The sequence below is a fragment of the Melitaea cinxia genome, chromosome 14 (assembly GCF_905220565.1).
Source record: "Melitaea cinxia chromosome 14, ilMelCinx1.1, whole genome shotgun sequence".
NCBI classification, from domain to species: domain Eukaryota; kingdom Metazoa; phylum Arthropoda; class Insecta; order Lepidoptera; family Nymphalidae; genus Melitaea; species Melitaea cinxia.
The window spans coordinates 15,584,147-15,601,439 of NC_059407.1; the positions used below are offsets into that span (position 1 = coordinate 15,584,147).

General features: G+C 34.5%; 1 protein-coding gene across 1 annotated transcript; it reads left to right on the forward strand.

Moving 5' to 3' along the window:
* Positions 1–6,996: 6,996 nt before the first annotated feature.
* Positions 6,997–8,358, forward strand: LOC123659446. Its single transcript, XM_045594660.1, has 2 exons — positions 6,997–7,488; positions 7,948–8,358. Exons 1-2 carry the CDS (start codon positions 6,997–6,999, stop codon positions 8,356–8,358), a joined length of 903 nt encoding a protein of 300 aa, XP_045450616.1.
* The last annotated feature ends 8,935 nt before the right edge of the window (positions 8,359–17,293 follow it).

The window sequence follows — 17,293 nt, forward strand, 5'->3', positions numbered from 1 at the left end:
ATTATCAAAATCGGTTCATAAACAACAAAGTTATCCCTGAACACACATTAAAAAAATACACCTATATATATACGGTCGAATTGAGTAACCTCCTTCTGTTTTTAACTCAGTTAAAAAAACCGTGTAAAAACCTTAAAATAACGCGTGAAATGTGAAAATAACGCACGAAATGTGAAAATAACGTGTGAAAGCTACAAAACGGAGCATAAGTAACGTAAGTTGTATCGTTTGTTGATCTTGCAGTCGAAATCATTTTATTTATTTAATTATTTATTTATTTAACACCAACAAGATAGACACTGACAATAGACACATATAATCATAAACAAAGTATCTTAAAAGGTAAGCGTTATCTTAATTATAGGTGTTACACGCATTCTATTAATTTAAGCATGTATACATAAAGATTGTTATAACAAACGATATTAATTAAAATACATTAAAAACAATTCTAACATAGTAAAATAAAGTCCCGATCAATTGACCATACAGTTGAAATGAAAAACAATTTAATATGATTTGATTGTAAAATTAAATTAACATTAATAAATAAATCGCAGTTATTATAAAACTAAATAGTACAATCTAAAATTGATAATTGAAAATCTATTTACATAAATTAAAAAAAATGATATATAATAATTTAGAATTTAAAAAAAAAACATTAAGGAATTATGTCATGCAATTAAAAAAAAACCATCAGCTATTATATATTTAAATATTGATAAGTTACTCGAAAAAATATCAATAGAAACATTAGGATCGGGTTGTTTTACCTTTTTTTCAATGTTTTTTCTGCAATTCGATTTGTAAAGCGAATTATAACTCATCATCAGCCTGTTAATTGGTGAATGGCGTCCCTGACGAGTCCGGCTGAATTTTTCAACAAATGGAGTAAATGAAGATAGTCTTGTTGTTCTTGAAGGGGCATGAAAGTTTAATTTATTTAATAAGTAAGAACTGTCAATGACACCATTCACCAACTTGTGCAGAAACATAAGATCGTGGAGACGTCTTCGATTCACAAGTGGTGGAAGTTTAAAATACTTTAGTTTTTCCTCGTAACTATTGAGCGACCTAGGTATATCATGATAAAAGGAGAGGTGCTGTAGGAATCTTTTCTGTACCTTTTCAATTCTTTTACAGTAAATATCGTAATAAGGATTCCACACGACACTACCATACTCCAAGTTGCTACGAACTAGGGCTGAGTAAATAGTAATTTTTGTCTGGGCGTTTTTGAAATCTTTACAATTGCGGATTATAAAGCCAAGGGTCTTAAGGCTTTTGCTGACAATATTGTCAATATGAACATGGAAACGGAGTCGATCATCAAGCTCTATCACCAAATCGCGCACATGAGACACCACTGATAAAATGCTACCCTCGATAAAGTAAGACCTTCTAAGCGTGGTTTTCTTTCTCGAGAAAGAAATAACCTGGCACTTATTCGTATTAAGGACTATGCCATTGCTCTAACACCATAACACCAATCTGTCCAAGTCGCCCTGCAAAAGTAAAGCATCAGCATTGGAACAGACTGGTCTAAATACCTTAAGATCATCAGCAAATAAATAACAATTCGAATTGGTGAAACAGCTACTGATATCTTTAATGAATATGTTAAATAATAAAGGCCCTAAATGGGAACCTTGAGGTACACCTGTACGAGCGGCAAATCGAAAAGAAGCATAACCGTTAACGACAACAGTCGATGTTCTGTTTGTGAGGTATGATTGGAACCAAGCCAACAGTGGTCCCTCTATGCCGATGTTTTTTAGTTTGTTCGTTAAAACGACATGATCAACCTTGTCGAAGGCCTTACTGAGATCAGTGTATATTGCATCCACGGATCTGCCATCATCAAGAGCCTCAGTAATGTCCTCAACAAAGGAAACAAGATTCGTGGTTGTTGAACGAGCCCTCACAAATCCGTGTTGCTCCTCTGCTACATGATGCTTGAAATGCCATGTGATAATAGGGCAGATGAGTAATTCGAAGGCCTTAGCGAAAACTGAAATGATAGAGATGGGTCTGTAATTTTTGACCTCCTCTCTATCCCCGCTCTTAAACAATGGCAAAACCAATGCCTCCCTCCACAAAGTTGGATATGTGCAGATATGAAGCGAAGTGTTAACAATTAATGTTAGCGGTAAAGCCAAAGAACTAGCGCAATTAGAGACAAAAACAGATAGAATACCATCTGCACCAGCCGCCTTGGAAGGGTCAAGTCTTTTTAGTAAGTAGTAGTTTAGTAAATTGGGAAAATTATTACTGCACACTGGGACCATATTTGATGATGAAAATTTTGTTTTCGTATCTTTACCGTAAATCAAAGAAAAGTACCTCGCGAACAAATTACAAATATCCGTTCCGTTGACCGCGACTTTATTACCCAGTTTCATTTTTGAAGGGTAAGAACTCTTACCCCTCTTATGTTTTAAAAATGACCAGATTAGTTTTGGATTAGATTTTAAGGATGCTTCAAGTCCATCCAAGTATTTTGCGTAAGCAGATGACAACAGCTTATCGCATCTTCTTTTTAAAAGGTCGAAAGTTAGTTTATCGCGAGGATTATTATATTTGCGTAGCCTCAATCTGTATTTATACTTTTCCTTGATGCAGTTATTAACACATGGAGTGAACCAGACCGGGTAGCGACTACTGCGAGGTTTAGATTTAGGCACATATTTTTTAATTAAAATTCGAATCTGCTCGTAGAATTTGTCAACCATTTCATCGACAGAAGGGCAAATGCTTAAGATCTCCTTCCAGTTGACCTCATTGAGAGCAATTTTTATATTTTCGTAGTCAGCCTTATGAAAACAAAATTTTGTTACATTACAGTTAAATGGCAAGGTCGAAGATTTATTAAAATTCAATGAAAAAATTAATGAGGGGTGAAGGGGGTCGAGAGAAGACAACGGATCAATACAGGAAGAACATCACGAATTGGATTGTCGCAAAGAATTAGATCTAAGATTTTATTTTTAATATTTAGTATATTGTTGAACTGGCTTAGGTCATTACAAGATAGAAAATCCAATAACATATTTTGTAAAAGACTGTTAGAGAGAGCTGCTGAAAGATGACCCTGAGGTTCTTGTGACCAACTAATACTGCTGAGATTGAAGTCACCCGCTATAAGAGTGCGGCCATCAAGTGATTCCAAGACCCGATTTGAGTTATCAATAAAGCATTTTAATATATGTTTTTGTACGGGGGGAGGAATATAAACTGCGCATATGTATACCTTCTCCGAGCAACTCTGATCTCTATTAAACTCTATAGAAACCCAGAGATCCTCGCAATCGGATGCAAGGTTGTAGTGTCGTGTAGAATGAAATTGTTTCGATACTGCAATTAGCACGCCACCACCGTTCTTAGAGGCATGAAACCTAAACTTTCACGATCGGGTCTATACACTATATAACGATCATCAAAAACTTCCGAATCGAAAACGCCATCATTCAACCACGTTTCGACCATAATAATCACATCATATGAGCTGCAAATTACATTGTTAAATAAACTGACTAAAAAGTTTTTGTTCTTAACCCTCTCACGTTTTGATAATAAACAGAAACACTACCTAGTGTGCCCTGTGATAAAAAAAAATATAATAGTAAAAATTAGCGGCACCTTATGACAAATTACTCAAAGTCTCATGATTGCGAATATACACGTAACTTGTGCCCTCATTTTTCCTGACAAAAATTTTACCATCACGAACCCACACAAATCTGAATCCTAGCTCCTTCGCTTTTTTACGTACTCCTGTTAAAAAATAACTTGTTAAAGCTGCAGAACATGAGCATGAGTGGCACTCCCGCAGCGCCGGAGTTAAGGTGGAGTCAGACGCGGAGCTCGAATGTATTATAATAGCTTTAAATTCTTCTTCTAATCTCAAAACTTTAACCATGGATATCTCCATAATATCTCCATAACCATTGGTTTCCGAATGATGGCAGTGTTACCTAGTGTAGCTCTCTCTCGACTCTCCACCGTCCACCCTTCAAAACCCCATAATTCGATGGTTCTTAATCTAAAGCATAGCTATTTTCCTCAAAAGGAATATCCATTATCTAAAAATAAAAAAATAAAAATCTCGTCAACAAAGAAAACATAACTATGATATTTTCATTTAATTTAGAGTTTTAATAACTCAGCCTTATTCAAATGATGTAGGAACATACGTAAGAGTTGATTACAACAATGAACAATTATATGTTAATTTATTTTTATTATTATTAAAAAAAACCTTTATTTTAGTTTTATAATTTTAAGATATCATTCTTACAACGTTAATTATTATCTTCTTTATTGCAGATTAAATGATAAGTAAATAAATAATGAAAGACTGTAAGTAAACGCTTTACACACGGCAGCCCACACAATATACAAGAACAAACGACCAGCGCACGTCAAACATCTGAGTGGCCAATATATTGGCCAATACAAATATTTGCCAGGTGCCATGTATGCCATGATCAAACCCGAGACCACACGTGTAACCGCCATAAGCCAGTGCTGTGACCACTGCGCCTAGCTATGTTAATTGATGTGAATATTCCTTCCGGTGATAATTCCTCACGGACATGATTTGTACCTTTACCTATCTGTAAATATTTGCTTCTTAAGTTGTGAACTGTAAACTCGTACAATTTTGTGCAATTTCACTTAATTATTAAACATAACATAAGGAACATTTAGACTTAATGTATATTTCTTCATTTACATATACGTGAGGTTGAGCGGGAGTCTATTTTTAAAAGATAAAAATTATTTGTAAAATGTTTTTCATTTTTCAGTCTAAATGTTTAAAAAGTAACCGCCAGTGCTTGTAACCACTGCGCCAACTCGTTGTCGAAATTTTTTTTATTTGTAATTAACTAATTTAGCCTCTTGATAACCAACAATATTCATCTTTATTTGGCTAGGTATTGGGTAACAATGATTTCTAGCAATATCTTTTTTGCTACACTCTTTCTGGTAGCAATTTTACTAAGAATGTAACTTAGGTTACAACATAGGTGGTTAGGTATGAAGCCTTTTTATTACTTCTAGATTTTAATTTATTATTCGGTATATTACTGCTAAAGCCTTCTTACTATATTGGATTTTATAGTGCATTTTATATTTTACTAGCTGTCCTCGCGACTTCGTCCGCGTAGATTTTAACAAAAGGTTATTGTTCATTTCGCAGAGTTATAAAATAAATAAATTTCAAAAATAAAAGTAGCCTCAGTTACTCCCTATTACGTCAGCTATCTGCCAGTCCCGTCTAAATTGGTCCAGCCGTTTCAAAGTTTAGACAGACAACAGACAAAAACTGTTAAAAATTGTTTTTTGGTATATGTACCGTGTATACATCTATATCCATTTAGTAAAAGCGGTTATTTTATCATTACAAACAAACACTCCAATTTTTTTTCTTTATTTATTAGAGGATAACAATTAAAAGATACATTAATAATAGTTTGGCACACATGAACTTACACTAGGATTTCAATGAGCTTTTAATTATAGGTTATTACAACAAGCATTATCACGTCAAGTAATACAATTAATTAATGAGTAAATTTGTCAATAAGCAATCATTAATAAAAATTCAAAATGACAATGTCAAGTTTGAGTGCTAATCTAGTCATCATTACAGCCTATACAGTCCACTGCTGGACATAGGCCTCCACAAATTTACGTCAAAAATAACGTGAACTCATGTGTTTTGCCCATAGTCACCACGCTGGGCAGGCGGGTTGGTGACACCAAAGACGCTGCTGCCCGTCTTCGGCCTGTGTATTTCAAAGCCAGCAGTTGGATGGTTATCCCGCCATCGGTCGGCTTCTTAAGTTCCAAGATGGTTGTGGAACCTTGTTATCCCTTAGTCGCCTCTTATGACACCCACGGGAAGAGAGGGGGTGGCTAAATTCTTTAGTGCCGTAGCCACACAGCACATCTAAAGCTAAGTATCTCAGCTAATCTAGTAACAATTTAAAAATACCTAATAAAATACAATGTCAAAAGCATACAAATTTAGGATGATCCAATAAACAAGTGGCGTGATAAATAATGCAATTACAAAATAACTTACATTCAGAGCAGACACAATTTTTTTTAAATACAAATTACTGTACCATGCTAGAATAAAAGTAGTGGCCGTCAGCGTATTAGGCAACTAAGCGCTCAACTACACCAGAAAAGTTGTCTAAAACGTTCATATATCATTGTAATTCATGTTTCATGAAAAAAAAAACACCTCGTATTTTATAAAAAAAAAGAATAAAAACGAGGTTTTCGAAAACTCAAACAATGAATAAATTGTTCCCATACAATTGAACAAACTTTATACTTTTATGAGAAGTAATTCTTGTTAATGTTGTTGATTTTTATAAGGCTGCGTTATATTCCTACTTAATAAAATAACAATCATCAATTAATCTTTTTCGTCTTGGACTGCCTTCAAAGTAAGAGAAGATTGAACCTAAATCTGACGCAACACTCCAATGCGAATTAGTGCATAATTTCCCTATTAAGATGCGATATTCACCAGGAGTTTGAGATGACACGTATACATAAGCAAAATATTTCCTTCTGTGCACTACCTCATAAAATCTAGCTTTGAAACAAAAAATCACAAATACAACCCACTTTATTTGAGTTAGAAGCCTTTGTTGGGGCTAAAAACACTTTAGTTATAACTTAAAACCAAACTAAACTGAAAACTACATTGAAATAATATATTTCTTCACGCCAGTGTCCACTTCTGCCAAATATCCCCGTTTGTCAATGTTTTAATATTATGTACTAAATTCAAATACTTTATGAAATAAATTTGACAATAGAATTATAAAGATTACAAAAATTGTTTGTAAACGTGTCCTAACAATTGCATTAAATATATATAAGCGTAATTAAGGAAAAAAAATAACAACTCTTGGAATACTGAACCCGGATCGAAAGCACGTGTAAATTAATAAGTAAATTAACTTTAAAATGAGTCTAAAATCTCTGTCTAAAGAATTGCAGGATTCAATCGATAAAATCATAGAAAAAGAAAAATACAAAAAATATGACATTGCAGTAAAAAAATTTGAGACGCACGGAAACAATTTCTTAGGTGGACTTTACGAAATAGACATTACTGGTGAAACAACTGAGGGTAAGAAGAATACAAATGTTTTTGTTAAACAGCAGAATCCTATGGAATATTTGAAGTTATTACCACTTAACGATCTGTATTTGAATGAAGTGTTTATTTACAACGATTTATCCAAAGTTTTTACCACTCTACAAGATGAAGCAAACGTGCCACAAGACGAACGCTTCATAATCGCAAAGGCTTACGAAGAAACTAATAATAATCAACTTATATTAGAAAATTTGTCCAAAAAAGGTTTCAGGACGTATGGAAAGTTGGAAGATATATCGATTAAGTACGCACAACTATCAATACAACAAATGGCGAAGTTTCATGCTCTTTCATTTGTTATTGAAATTAAAATGCCGGAATATTTTAACAATAAAATTAAAGTATTAAAAAGTCCATTTGTTTTCGATGACGACTGGGTAGGACTTATACGAAATATTTGTAAGCATGTAGCAAGTCTGTACGACAGTGATGTGAAGGAGAGAATCGAAAATTATTATTTAAAACTTGTCGAAAAACTACCAAAGTATTGCAATGATCAAACTACCGTTAGATGTGCTATGATTCATGGAGACTATAAAAAAAATAATTTATTGGTGCGCACGCAGGTGAGTACTCTTTTCTTATTCCAAACGAAAAGGTTTAGGCAAGTCCTTAAAATAACCAATGAATATATACTATACCTGTTTCCACTTCAAATTATATTTACTGGAAAAAGTCTACTTATAGTTACTGGATATGTTAGTAGCTTTAAATATATTTTAAACTTGTTTTAATAATCCAATTTAATTTTTCAGGATGGAGATGCGGCCGAAGTTATACCAATAGACTATCAATTTATTAACTATGGGTGCCCGGTTATGGATTTCTTGTTATTTATATTCACTTCTACCGACAGGGAATTCAGAAAAAAACACTTGAACGATCTTAAGGAATTATACTTCGAGACGTTATCGAGCTTCCTGAAGTACTTCAACATGGACGTGGAGGCTGTGTATCCGAGGAAGGAGTTCGAGAAGGTTTACACTGAGTGGCTGGACTTCGGGCTCATGATGACTCTGTTCTATTCTTATGTTTTATTCGCGCCGGATACTGGAATAGATTTAGGGAAAGTTCCTGTTTCAGAGCTACCTATCTGTCCTGATAAAAAGTATGATGTATTTTATCGAGGTCTTATAGATGACTTTGTTGAATGGGGCCACTTGTAGTCTTGTCTTGTTAAGTTTTGTGGTTAATAATTTCATAATCAATCAATGTATGTACTTATTAAATTTGTTATAAATAGTAACTTCTGTAGTCGTATATGACACACAGGTATTGAAATGAATTAAATTAATTTGTCTTTAAAGGAAAAAAAAAAACTCGACATCGATCTAAGATTAACAATAAATACTTCGCACTCACCAGTATCTAGTAGGATGTGCCTCCTGTTTCAAGGATATATGTATAATACATGCATAATATATTGGAGGAACACTAATAGTTTTAGAGGTTTCTAATGTGATGTCGTAAATAAACACATTTTTGCGCTTACATTGCAAATATTTATTTTATATTTAGTATTAGCATTGCACCCGTGCGAAGCCGAGGCGGGTCGCTAGTTAATATATAGATTAGAATCAGATATGTAATGATGTGCCATAAAAGTACAGACACAACGACATACATACGCCATTCTAACATACGCCACAGTAAATACTTCTATTAACTTTGATTAGGCGTTTGTTAAATGTATCAGAGAATATTTAAAAAGTTATTTTAAGAAAAAATATCGTATAAAAGCATCGTCAACTCAAAAGTTAAAATAAAATACTAAGGTGTAAAACAATTTCAAAGTACTAAAGAAATAGATTTGCTTATTCAAGATAGAACATGTAGGTACATCTAAACAAAACAAAATAAAAACTAAATTCTCTTATGAACGAACTTGGCAAACTAAAATATAGACTATTAAATATATTGTAACTCTTCAGCCAATGTTTAGTGATGTCACGGGAGGACCGTTATTTGTTTCAAGTTTATGCGTTTTCTTTATGGGTTTTCCTACCATGCCACAAAAAAACAGGTGATCAGGTCCCAGTTATGAGTTATCACTATAAACTCTTTATCAGAACATTAATATTAAGCAGCAATGTTTTATTGTTATACGTAGTGGATAATTTAATTATGCAGAAGACGTGTGTTTATTTCATCTTATATGTAAAATTCTCGTGTCACAATGTTAGCTACCATACTCCTCATAATGGCTGGACAGATTTTTATTAAATTTTGTGTGCATATCGGGTAGGTTTGAGAATCGGCCAACATCTATTTTTCATACCCCTAAGTTATCATCATCATCATCATCATCATTTCAGCCTATTGCAGTCCACTGCTGGACATAGGCCTCCACAAGTTTACGCCAAAAATAACGTGAACTCATGTGTTTTGCCCATAGTCACCACGCTGGGCAGGCGGGTTGGTGACCGCAGTACTGGCTTTGTCGCATCGAAGACGCTGCTGCCCGTCTTCGACCTGTGTATTTCAAAGCCAGCAGTTGGATGATTATCCCGCCATCGGTCGGCTTCTTAAGTTCCAAGGTGGTAGTGGAACTGTGTTATCCCTTAGTCGCCTCTTACGACACCCACGGGAAGAGAGGTGGTGGCTAAATTCTTTAGTGCCGTAGCCACACAGCCTAAGTTATAACGAGCCCTATATGGGGCTAATAACTTATATGGCAAAACAACGTTTGCGGGGTCAGCTAGTTTATATAAATTAATTTTCGTAATAACACAGCCTTATTAAAATTATATCAAGATAGAAGTCCGATTGTGTTTATGAGAAGATTTTTTTTCCTTTTTATCTCAGATGTTACCATTATTTATTTTTCTTTAAAAAAAAATTAAATGCAATTAAGATCATGGTTACAAAATAAACATACGTTTTTAGACGTACAGCCAGATTTTAGTTGTGTCATTTATTACGTCACAAAATCATAAATGTGTCAGTATAATTAACAATAAACACAAAAAAATATCTTATCTATATTAGATATATTATGTAATACTAGCAATATCCGTGCGAATAATTCGCGCTAAATATACTTATTTAGCGCGAATTATTCAAAATATTAAAATATTAAAATTTACCGACCGTCAATAATAATTAATTAAGTTACAAAAACAAAAGCAATAATAAATTTTTTAGTTGTGGATGCCGGTAGAGCAAGCATGTTGACGTCATTTCAAAATGAAAAGCCGTCGTGTATATTTAATAATTTTAATAATTAATTAAGTTACAAAAACAAAAGCAATATTATTTTTTTTTTGTTGTTGATGCCGGTATATCAAGTAATTATCTATAAAATGATATATAATTTACGTCGAGCAATTGTGAGGTTTTTTCTAAAAAGGGAGGCAAATGTCTTAACCTTAGCATATTAATATATATAATGATGATGTATATATTCATTTGGAGATTCTGGCCGGACTCGCTTAGATGACGTGTTAGATCTGTAGTTTTTAGATACTCATTTATCCTATCCTATTTTTTGTGCCTCTGTTACTTAATTTTTTGCCATTCAAACTTATAATTTAATACAAAAAATAATATTTAGTATGATGGTAAGCTATAACAAATGATGTTATTGAAGATTTGATCAAGAAAACGAAACATCAGATTTATACATATCATATATTGTTTGAAATACGGCATATATCTTGAATATTTCGCAAAAAAAAAATTAACTAAATGAGCTATCGAAAGTCTGTAAAATCCCACTGCTGGGCATATGCTGTTTCCTATTATGAGTAACGAACGCTATTTGGTGTTTTAGATAATGGGTTGGGTTGGGTTGTCTGGAAGAAATGGCTAAATAGCTATGTGTTTTTAATTTTTTTTGACACTTTTTTTTATTATTATTATTTAATTTACAATATTTTATTTTATTTTTTTATTTTGTGCATTAGTTTTTTATTTGTATATAGTATATTTATACATATTTAATTTAGTGTTTATGTTTAATATATATTATGTTTTGTGATGATGATGATTACATTACCTGCTCCTCAGACGATTACGCAAGCGCCAAAAATAGTTTTGATTCTTCTAGTTCTGTTTCGGACTTACTAGAAGAGAAATTATCAAAAGCATTTCCTGATAACCTTAACTCCCTCTACTTTGTGCATATCAACGCGCAGAGCATTATGTCTCATTACTCAGACCTTCTCACATCCTTTAGCACTGGCAAAATCGACGGTATCCTCGTATCTGAAACCTGGCTTAAGCCCTCAATCCCATCCACTTTCTGCTCTCTACCCGGCTTCCAGTTGTATCGGAATGATCGCGTTGATCGGGGTGGTGGAGGTGTTGGCATTTACCTACGCAGCCACATTCCCGCCGGTGTTGTTTGCCACTCTAGCCCTCAGAGTCCTCTTGAATATCTGTTCTTGCAACTGGTAGTCCGTCACAAAAAAATTTTGCTTGGTGTCCTATACTGCCCAAATGACAAAATAAATTATTTTGACGAGCTCGAAGATGTTTTAGAGAGACTTGTACCCACTTTCGATCACGTGGTTTGCATGGGTGATCTTAACACATGCCTACTTATACATGATTCGAGGGCTCATACTTTAGATTCCATCTTATCATCATTCAACCTGCATACCATTCCTTTATCCGCACCAACGCACTACTTTCCCAACTTTAGACCTTCACTTATTGACCTAATATTTGTCTCTAACCCTAACCTTGCTGTATCTCATGGGCAAATGACAGCTCCATTTTCGCATCATGACCTTATTTTTCTTGCCTACAAAGTGCGACCACCTAGAGTAAGGGCTAAAGTTCTCTTTCAGCGTGACTTTAAGCATATGGACGTGGAACGCTTGAGAGAGGATATTAGGAACACAGACTGGTCAAGTGTTCTCGCGGCAGACAACGTCGATGATATGGTCGTCTCGTTTACTGCTGAATTGATTAAAATTTATGATATACACGCGCCTGTAAAACCTGTGCGAATCAAACATGCCCCTGCTCCCTGGCTTACACCCCTAATCAAAAGAAAAATAAATAATATACTACATTCTTCTAATAAATAGTAATAACTATTATCGTATTACTATATCATTATTGTGAAAAGTTACTCAGTGTAATAAGCATTTCAAGTGACTGAAATAAAAAAAAATGCGTTAAACATCTTAATAGTAATGCATATCTACATAACCACGCGGATGTAGTCGCGGGCAACAGTTAGTGTAATATAAAACAAAGTCCCCAAAAGTGTGTGTGATCGATTTCCTCAAAATCTACTATATATATATATATAATATACTACATACTAACAAATACATGTATAGATACATACCAAAATACAAAAATACACTTGTACACATACATAAACATATACAAACTCACTACATTACATACGTAAATACCTGTTCTTAGCGGATGTTTACGCCCTATAAGGAACCTACCTATCAAATGTCAAATTTGTAGCTGTTATAGTTTCGGACATTTCGTGATGAATGAGTCAATCTACCATCCCCCCTTTTAACCCCAAAAGGGAGTTAATTTCTAAAGATACATTGTTTGGATACCTCCTCACCATCTATAGAGCATACATTTTAAATTTCAAGTCTCTTACTTCAAAAACGTAGGACTTTCATACAAACTTCCAACTCCCGTTTTACCCCTTTAAGAGTCGAGTTTCGTAAAATCAGTTCTTAGTACATGTCTACGCCTTATAAGGAACCTACCTGTCAAATGTCAAATTTGTAGCTCTTATGTAGTTTCGGAGATTTCGTGATGAATGAGTCAATCTACCATCCCCCGTTTTAACCCCAAAAGAGAGTTTATTTCTAAAGATACATAAACATAGGGCTTTCATACAAACTTCCAACCCCCGTTTTACCCCCTTAGGGGTCGAGTTTCGTAAAATCCGTTCTTAGCGGATGTCTACGACCTATAAGGAGCCTACAATTGAGGAGCTAAATTTCAAGTTTGTAGGTGTTATAGTTTCAGAGATTTCGTGACCAGTGAGTCAACCTACGAAACCCCGTTTTAACCCCAAAAAGGAGTTGATTTTTAAAGATACATTATTTGAACGCCTCCTCACCATCTATAGAGCATACATTTTAAATTTCAAATCTCTTACTTCAAAAACATGGGACTTTCATACAAACTTCCAACCCCTATTTTACCCCCTTAGGGGTTGAGTTTCGTAAAATCCGTTCTTAGCGGATGTCTACGTCCTATAAGGAGCCTACCTGCCAAATTTCGAGTTTGTAGGTGTTATAGTTTCGGAGATTTCGTGATGAATGACCTTTCGCTTTTATATAAGTACTAGCTGTGCCCGCGGCTTCGCCCGCGTTGAAATCAGTGTTTCACAAAGTTTTACCAGCAAACTTCCAGTGAAACTTTCATCAAAATTGGCTTAGTCATTCCGTAAACCTTCCTCTTGAAGCACTCTCTTCATTGGTGAATGATGCATGCCGCTTGAAATCTGCCGCATAAAATGCCGCATGAAAATCCGTTCAGTAGATTTAGAGGGAATCAACCACATACGCTTTTGGGGACTTTGTTTTATAATACACTAACTGTTGCCCGCGACTACGCTCGCGTGGTTATGAAGATATGCATTACTATTGAGATGTTTAACGCAAACTTTTTTTTATTTCAGTCACTTGAAATGCTTATCACACTGAGTAACTTTTTAAAAGGCAAAGGTTATTTTTATAAAACTTCTCTATACACCACATTTTTAGCTTTATTTTCAGGCTGCAGTGTAAATAACTTATAAGGCGAACTTATAGCTGCTGTTTATGTTTCGTACAAACTATAACCCCCAATTAAACCCTCTTAGCGCTGGAATATCGCAAAATCCGTTCTTAGCGGACGTCTACTCACTATAATCTACCTACCTACCAAATTTCATCTTTGTCCATCCTGGATGGATTAAAAACCACTGGACGGTCCCAGCGGTTTTTGAGTTCTCGTGATGAGTGAGTCAATGACCTTTCTCTTTTATATATATAGATTACGATACATTATTTGAACACCTTCTCATCATTTATAAAGCATACATTTTAAATATCAAGCATCTTACTTCAAAAACATAGAACTTTCATACAAACTTCCAACCCCGTTTTACCCCCTTAGGGGTCGAGTTTCGTAAAATCCGTTCTTAACGGATGTCTACGCTCTATAAGAAACCTACCTGCCAAATTTTAAGTTTCTAGGTGTTATAGCTTCGGAGATTTCGTGATGAGTGGGTCAACCTACCATCCCCCGTATTAACCCCAAAAGGGAGTTGATTTCTAAAGATACGTTATTTAGACACTTCCTCACTATCTATAGAGCACACGTTTTAAATTTCAAGTCTCTTACTTCAAAAACATAGGACTTTCATACAAACTTCCAACCCCCGTTTTACCCCCTTGGGGGTTGAATTTCGTAAAACCCGTTCTTAGAAAATGTTTACGCGCTATAAGGAACCTACCTGCCAAATTTCAAGTTTGTAGCTGTTATAGTTTCGGAGGTTTCGTGATGAGTGAGTCAACCTACCATCCCCCGTTTTAACTCCAAAACAGAGTTGATTTCTAAAGATAAATTATCTGGTCACCTTTCTACCATCTATAGAGCATATATTTTAAATTTCAAGTCTCTTACTTCAAAAACACGGGACTTTCACACAAACTTCCAACCCCTGTCATATCATCCCTTAGGGGTCGATTTTCGTAAAATCCGTTCTTAGTGGATGTCTAAGCTCTATAAGGAAACTACCTGCCAAATTTCAAGTTTGTAGCTGTTATAGTTTCGGAGATTTCGTGATGAGGGAGTCAACCTACCATCCTCCGTTTTAACCCCAAAAGGGAGTTGATTTCTAAAGATGCGTTATTAGAACACCTCCTCACTATCTTTAGAGCACACATTTTAAATTTCAAGTCTCTGACTTCAAAAACATAGGATTTTCATACAAACTTTCAACCCCCGTTTTATCCCCTCAGTGGTCGAGTTACGTAAAATGAGTTCTTAGAAAACGTCTACGCCTTATCAGAAACCTACTTGCCAAATTTCAAGTTTGTAGTGGTTATAGTTTCGGAGGTTTCGTGATGAGTGAGTCAACCTACCATCCCCCGTTTTAACCCCAAAAAGGGAGTTGATTTCTAAAGATACATTATTTACACACCTTCTCACCATCTATAGAGCATAAATTTAAGTTTCAAGTCTCTTACTTCAAAAACATAGTACTTTCGTACAAACTTCCAACCCCCGTTTTACCCCCTTAGGGGTCGAGTTTCGTAAAATTCGTTCTTAGCGGATGCCTACGTCTTATAAGGAGCCAACATGCCAAATTTCAAGTATGTAGGTCTTATAGTTTCGGAGATTACATGATGAATGAGTCAATCTACCATCCCCCGTTTTAACCCCAAAAGAGAATTTATTTCTAAAGATACATTATTTGGATAACTCTTCACCATCTATAGAGTTTACATTTTAAATTTCAAGTAGCTTACTTGAAAAAAATAGGACTTTCATACAAACTTCCAACCCCCGTTTTACTCCCTTAGGGGTCGAGTTTCGTAAAATCCGTTCTTAGCGAATGTCTTCGATTTATAAGGAGCCTACCTGCTGAATTTCAAGTTTGTAGGTGTTATAGTTTCGGAGATTTCGTGATCAGTGAGTCAACCTACGAACCCCCGTTTTAACCCCAAAAAGGAGTTAATTTCTAAATATACATTATTTGGACACCTCCTCACCATCTATAGAGCTTACATTTTAAATTTCATGTCGCTTACTTCAAAAACATAGGACTTTCCTACAAACTTCCAACCCCCGTTCTACCCCCTTAGGGGTCGAGTTTCGTAAAATCAGTTCTTAGCGGATGCCTACGTATTATAAGGAGCCTACTTGCTAAATTTCAAGTTTGTAGGTGTTATAGTTTCGGAGATTTCGTGATCAGTGAGTCAACCTACGATCCCCCGTTTTAACCCCAAAAAGGAGTTGATTTCTAAAGATACATTATTTGGACACCTTTTCACCATGTATAGAGCTTACATTTTAAATTTCAAGTCTCTTACTTCAAAAAACTTAGGACTTTCATACAAACTTCCAACCCCCGTTTTACCCCCTTAGGGGTCGAGTTTCGTAAAATCCGTTCTTAGCGGATGCCTACGTCTTATAAGGAGCCTACCTGCTAAATTTCAAGTTTGTAAGTGTTATAGTTTCGGAGATTTCGTGATGAATGACCTTTCGCGTTTATATATATTATTATAGATGTGTGTATATGTGTATATGTATGTATGTATGTATGTGTATATGTATGTGTATGTGTGTACGTATATGTGTATATATATATATATATATATATATATATTTGAATATATATGTATAGATTTATCAAATTTATTATCTTTTCTTTTTTTTTTACGTTTTTTTTTTCTTGTTCTTAGTAAATCTTCTTGCACTGTTTGCCTCGCTATATTAAACACTTACTCATGACCATGGGTTGACTGGAAGAAATCTCTTTCAGAGATAAGTCCACCTTTGCCATAAATATTATTCTTATGTTGTTTTTACATGTATTTTTTGAGTGCAATAAAGTATATAATAAGTCCGCCCATTGTACTTCACAGTCTGTAAATGTTTTTTTTTTAAAATGTGTTTATTATTTAAAATGTAGTTGTGGTGTACAATAAATAATGGGGTCCGACGTATTAACGTGCTCTCCGAGGGACGGTGAGGAGAGCCCACGAGGACAGACATCCACAGAGAATAATACAATAATTTTATCATATAAACAAAAAACATTTCAAGGTAAATTACTAAAAAACTTTTTGTGATGTACCTTTTTCACATTAACTTGTCTGTTTAAACTGTAGAATAATGATCTTAGCGCAATAGTCCTCAAAAAAAAAAGATAAAGATAAAAATCATTAGATATATTATTTTTTGTTAAAACTCATCTATTCGCGTAATTTACCTGAGTTCTACCAGCTGACGAAAGTTTTAGGTTCAAAAGTAATATAAGTCTAGTTACATACAAAATAAAAGTGAAATCAAATATAGTCGCGTTTAAATCACAAAGCACGAGACTTAGAAGAACGTGAATTAGATAAAAAAAAAAACGTTATTTTTTCTGATAGTGTCCATGATCTATACATA